General features: G+C 53.3%; 1 protein-coding gene across 1 annotated transcript in view; it reads right to left on the reverse strand.

Annotated features, from left to right (window-relative positions):
- Positions 1 to 5,357, reverse strand: part of LOC104470290 — a gene marked incomplete at both ends in the record, with an annotated part of 5,696 nt that extends 339 nt beyond the window's left edge. The window contains 3 exons of the mRNA XM_010085148.1: positions 430 to 560; positions 3,316 to 3,415; positions 5,218 to 5,357. Of these exons, the coding sequence (XP_010083450.1) occupies positions 430 to 560; positions 3,316 to 3,415; positions 5,218 to 5,357 (371 nt within the window). The remainder of the gene's footprint in view (positions 1 to 429; positions 561 to 3,315; positions 3,416 to 5,217) is intronic.
- Between the last annotated feature and the right edge of the window lie 978 nt (positions 5,358 to 6,335).

Consider the following 6,335-nt stretch of genomic DNA (forward strand, 5'->3'; position numbering starts at 1 on the left):
TGCACCACGTCTCCTGGCTACATCAGACAAAAGACCCATCTATTTTACCACCCTTCTCTCAGTGACTGTGGCAGTTTTGCTGAGCAGGCTGCGGCGGAGTTCTTGAGAGAGGACCCGATACCCCCAGGATGCTGCAGCTCGCCGCTGGCAGCAAGTTCCTCCACAGACCAGAGATTAAAACAGCAAAGAATGCGGGCAGCAGGATGAATGCTCTGCAGGTCAACCGTCCCTCCCCGCATCTTACTCCTCACCAGTAAGCCTGCCCAGCCACGGACTGGGTTAGGGCACCAGCCACATCCAGGTTGCTGGGAACCACATAGATTTAAGGATCAAAACCTCAGGTGACAAAGCAGACCCGACAGGGCCATTCCCACCTCCCTAAGGACCAGGCGAAGGAGGTGGGGCGCACGCTGTTGTGATCCCACTGACCTGGTCAGCCAGCGCAGGCTGCTTAGTGTATATCCGATGAACTGCTCCATGCGCAATCACACAGTAGAGACATCTATTCACAGCGCTTGTAGCCACAATTATGAGCTCTTTGTCAGCCTTCGTGAGTCGCCCTACAGGGACAGCAAAAGATTTGGCACAGTTTGCTACTAAAAATGTCCACCACAGCAAGCATCACTGGGGAAACAGGGAGGGGAGGACACTGGGGACAAGCTGCCTGCAGCGCAGCCCAGGAGACAGAACTCCAGCCAGCGTGCACAGACGCTGCAGACAGAGCTCCCAATGACAGGGTAAGAGGCAACAGTTTTCAACTGAAAGATGGTTTACATTGGACATAAGGAGAAAATGTTTTATGACAAGGGTGGTGAGACACTGGGACAGGCTGTCCAGAGAAGTTGTCCGTGAACTGTTCAAGATCAGGCTGGACAGGGCTTTGGGCACCCCGATCTAGTGAAAGAAGTCCCTCCCCACGGCAGGGGGGGTGTTGGACTAGATGATCTTTGAAGGTCCTTCCAACCCAAACTATTCTGTGCTTCTGTGATCATCCATGCGACCAATCTACCTGGATAGTTGCTTGTGAGGCACCTAAGTAGGATGAGAGATGTGAGACTTGATCGACAAGGTAACAACAATTCCACATAACAGGAAAACTGAGAGCAAAATTACTCCCTGAGTAGAAGGCTCGGTTGGTACTTCTCCATGCATATCTCAGAGGCAAATGTCTACAAGGGGTGTTATCTCTTCTTCCTCTCATGCTTTATTGCTGCTTTTACAGAAAAGTGCAGTGGTGTAAAACCCGCTAAGCCAGTTTCAGCAAGTAAACGATATTGTCAGCTTTTGAAGGTAGAAAGAAAAAAACAAAAAGAACAATGAGGTACCCAAGGACTGGGGCTCTGAGAACTTCTAGTGATCACCAGAGAGACAAACCACAACTTCTACAGAGTGTCCAGCCCCATGACATCTCTAAAGAAGCTGTGGAGAAGAAGGCTTTGCTTTGTTGTACTCAGAATCAATCCTAATAACTTTCATAAACAGCTTTGCAACAGGACTGTGCACAGGATCTGCTGCATATCAGCACTCATGCTCTCTGCCTTTTTTAAGATAACTAGGAGCAGGACTTTTTTTCAAAACTGCACTCTACAGGGAAAATCAGGGTCCTTCCTCCTCCCCACAACAGCGTCTGCTTTACTGGATTTTGAAAATATTTCCATGTTTTCTGTCTTCTAAGAGCATGAAAGACACTACTAAAACCTCCTGGGTAAAGGGAGTCAGGAGAAATGGCCTTGCTCTGAGATCTCTCCTGCAGGAGAGATGCTGAGGAGGGTGGGATCCAGAACAGTCCCAATCATCAAATCAAACAAAAGGGAAGCATGGGAACAAGAAGGGGAAAATGGACCCTTGTACAGCTCAGGGCACAGCTTCACGCCGGCAGCACAAGCCGAGCAGAAAGCTTCACAGAGACTGCACGTACCCTGTGGGAGATGTGCACAGCTGAAGTCCCCACTGCCCCAGAACCTGCCCAGATGCTCCTCCCCAGCCTCACCTCCAGTGAGCAGGAGGAGCAGGCTACACACGCCAGCGTATTTTATAACATCTAGGGTTTGCTGATGTACCTTCAGAGCAAAAGCCACGAGAACAGGTCCCTCGGTGCCCTGTACCACGGGAAGTATGAGAGAGGAGCGGGCTGTTCTCTAACAGCGTTTCCCCCAAGGCTGTCGAGCTGCGCAGAGCTCTGCAGCCCTGCCCCAACCAGCCTCCCCTTGCCTCTGTGCCTGGGCACCAAGGCCATCACCTGCACGGTGTCCAGCACACAGCCAGCACCTCTCCGTGCTGCCAAAGGGTACAGAACTCAGGGCCAGAGTCCTCAGCGCTGGGGTCAAAGTCCCCAGCGCAGCATGTCAGGCACCAGAAAGCACAGCGTCTCTCATCCATTGTGCACTGCTGGTGGGCAGCTCATGGCCAAGAACTGCTGTGAAGGATGAGCTGCAGACAGCCTCTGCAAAGACCTGTCCCTCCCTTGGGAAATGTTTTGTGCTGGGCCCTTGGTCGTGACCCCCCCGACCCACACGGTGGCTGCGGTGTCTGGCTGCACAACCCTGCCAGTCTAGAAACTGGCTGACCCCCTGTCTGACTTTCTGGCTTTATATAGAATCACTGAATAGTTTGGGTTGGAAGGGACCTTAAAGATCACCCAGTTCGATGCCCCTGCCATGGGCAGGGACACCTCCCACTAGCCCAGGTTGCTCAAAGCCTCATCCAGCCTGGCCTTGAACCCCTCCAGGGATGGGGCATCCACAGCTTCTCTGGGCAACCTGGGCCACTGCCTCACCACCCTCACAGGAAAACATTTCTTCCTAATATCTAGTCTAAATCTGCCCTCTTTCAGTTTAAATCCATTATGCCTCATCCTGTCACTGCATGCCCTTGTAAATCTTGGATCTGCCTCGTCCTCACAGACTTGCCTGGGACGTCTGGACTCTGGGCTGGCCCCAGTCACCCTGCTCTGGTAGAGCGGGGCTGCAGCCCTGCCCATGGAACCACCGCCTCTGCCTGCGCCCTTCAGGCACACTTGGCTCCAGCTGATCTTCCCTGAGGCTGCAGCCTGTCCTTTCCTTGTCATGACACAGAGCGTGGTGCAGCAAGGCAGCAGAGCCTGGCTTGAGAGGTGCTGCTTAAACAGGAGCTAATGAGAATGAAGTTGTATGGAATAGGAGTGCAGCCAGAAGCAGCTGCGCAGTTCCAGCTGTTGTTGTGGGGTGGGAGAAGGCATGGTGAGGCCATACATCGGAGGATGTCAGAAATGTCGCCTCTAGCAAATTATTGCACCTACAAAGGGAAGGGCATTTCTGAGGTGGCTGTACAGTTTACCTGTGTCTTTGTTCATAATGGCATTGTAATAAGCAAAAAAAGCTCTGAATTCAGCAGGTCGGTGGGACATGGCTTTGAACACGTTGGGCAGAAATCCAGTCTGTTCAAGGAAAAATAAAAACAAGTCAAGAACCGTAACTTGACACAGAGGACAGAGGGTGACGTTAATGCATCAGGCTCAGAGAACAATTTGTTAGCACAGCAGTGCTGGGGAATCTCTGCAGACCCATTCTCTTGCCCTTTGAGCCCATTTATATATATGGCTGAACATGTAACAATGTGGTTCTTAATTAGGTGTTGCTGCAGTTTCATTGCCCTGCTCCCTTCAGCCACAGCAGTAATGACACAGCTGTATTGGTGAGCTCCTTTCCGAACCAAGAGGCTGTCCCCGCTTGGTCTCCCTGCACAGACGCTGCTCTGCCCATTCGACTATCCCCACCCTTCTGTAACCCTCTTCTTCCCTCCCGGCTCACAGGACACAAGATGGGGCCAGTCCAGTCCAGATGTCCGGCACACAGGGAGGTATGTGCTGGCACAACGATGCTGCTTGACGTCTCTCCCCGTTTTGCCCCCGGTAACGGCTGATGCCCGGTTCAGCCCCATGACAGTGTGCGAAGCCACCTTTCCCAGAGAACCACTCGCTGCCTCTCGCATACAGGATCAGCACTGCCCGCGCCTGGTCCTGGCAGCCAGCACTTATCAGCAGGGTCCAGCCCTGTGCCTAGCTGCCCGCTGCCGTTCTATGCACGCGGGGTTCACTGTGATGGTAGTACCTGCCCACAGGCTCCATCAGCTTACCAGCTGCTGTTCCTTAGGGTGTCTGGGGAAAAGGAGAGTAACCCCGGTGTCGCAGACCCCTGGCAACCTCCCTCCACTGCCACACAGCTTCCTGTGCCTTCCTCCTGTCTTGCCCATCTGGTTCTCTGTTAGTTAACCTAGGGGAGGCTCTTCCCCCTTCATCCACAACCTGTTGTTAACTCAGGAACCTCTAGCAGCAGAGGCTGGCAGTGCTGTTTGGATACCCAGGTCTACCACGTCGATGAGATCCTGCACACGGGTCTCTGCTGAGCTTTTCAGTGAACTGACACATGGGGTTTGCATCACAGCACGTGACATCTGAGCTGACTCTCCCTCTGTAGGTCATATTTACCCTTAATTCTGCTGACTCCTTCTGTTATTAAACAAACTTCACTGGGGCCACTACAGCGGCAGCAGAGTGCAGATCCAACAGCCCAGCAGGATGGAATGGGACATGGACTGGCGCTCCCAAGAGGAAACACTTGGAAGAGAGAATTCTGTGCAGAGCTGTGGCTGGCAGGGTGTGTTAGCCGTCAGGAACGACTGTATGGCATTCCTTGTCTGCAGCAGCAAGGAAGGAAACTCCTGTCCAATTCCCTCTTTCTCCCCTTACCCACAGGTTTGCATCAGGCTTCCTGCTCTGCCACCACACAGCCCCTGTGGCTTTGCAGAAAAAAGGTCATAGCTCAAAAGCAGAAATACCCCCTGAGCCTTTTAATACTGTCATCAAAACAGCTCCTCCCGTTTTTTCTCCACTAAAAGTGTTAAAAATACTTCCGATAGCGTCTCATGTAAACACAGATGCTCTCTCAGAAAAACAAACACCTGTGTTCCAGCTAACCCCGTGCACGAGATGCCATCCGAAACAACTCACTGGTCTCATGGAACCAGGGAGACTTGCAATCCTGTCAACACGCTGCAGGATTTCCAGTGAAATCCCCATCCTGTCGACTGAAAAGAGCTTTGCAAGAAGTGCTGTTCACCCCAGCCTCCTGTCAGGCTTGTGTCAGACCCAATGGGACCAGGACTGCTCTCCGAGGTGTGTGACCTGCTCAGACTTTGGACCCGTTCCACTGACCATGTCCTGCAGCAGAACTCCTTTACCTTCACTTCCACCTCCTCCATCAGCTCCACGATGTCGTATGGCAGGTCCTTCTTGTTGGGCACCGGGTACCGGCTGACAGCCCTGGCACCACGCTCCTCCTCGGTGCTGTACGCTGCCCGCAGCTGCCCCCGCAGCCACCCTGCGACAAAGAGGGGCAGGAGCTGGGGAGAAAGGAGGGAGGAAAGTTCGTTAATTGCAAGGACATGCATCATCGCAGCAGCCTGGGGAGGGGGACTTCTCCTCAGCTGCTCCCACTGTTCTGGCAGGACACAAGGACACCTCTGTCACCGTGAGCCATTTGCTGCTTCACTAGCGGGGCAGTCAGTGCTCTGGGAAAGGAAACCCATGTCCCATTCCCACCTGTAGCCCCAAGGTGCTGTGTGGGCACCTGGCAAGTGTCGCCCCCCTGATGCACCGTCTCGGATGTAGCCATGGCTGCAGCTCCTCACAGGGGGGCTGAGCTGGAGAGCGGAACAACACGGGGTCGGGAAGTTGGTGCAAGCATGGTAGGAGAGCCCAGGAGCACTGGCGCTTTGCTCTCCAGGATGCACCGCGGCAGTTCTGAATGTTCCCAGGAACACTGCATGATCCCCAGTCACTCCACCGCAGTGTCCCCCACAATTTATGGGTGAAAACTAAACCCGTTGGATCACACATTCTCTGAGGGTTTTTTCTTGGAATATACTTGAGTTCTCGCCTGAAACACGAACAGGCTACTGCAGCATAAATGAGTGACAATAATAACTGGGGCAGAGGCACCTCAGCTTGCTGTGGCAAGGACGATGCTGAGACAGCTGTAGCAGAACATACCCAGGTACCACCTGTGGAAATGGCTGGAAAAACACTACAGGGAGTATAAACAGCAAAAGCATCTCGGAAATTAAACTTCTGAGGATTAAGTGCAAAAATACACTGGGGCGCAACAAGTAGCTCTAGCGCCACGGAAAAAGATTCCCACCAGGTACCGGTCAGCCAGGCACCCGGCTCAAAACCAGAGAAAACTCGCGTGGATCAACAGACAGGTCTGTGTGGGAGCTTCCTGCCTCTCACTGGAAAAAAAAGCGTCGGGAACCAGCGGGCGCGGGACACGGGGCAGCGGCCGGACGGATTCACCCCG

The sequence above is a fragment of the Pterocles gutturalis genome, unplaced genomic scaffold, assembly GCF_000699245.1.
Source record: "Pterocles gutturalis isolate BGI_N339 unplaced genomic scaffold, ASM69924v1 scaffold37370, whole genome shotgun sequence".
Classification (NCBI taxonomy): domain Eukaryota; kingdom Metazoa; phylum Chordata; class Aves; order Pterocliformes; family Pteroclidae; genus Pterocles; species Pterocles gutturalis.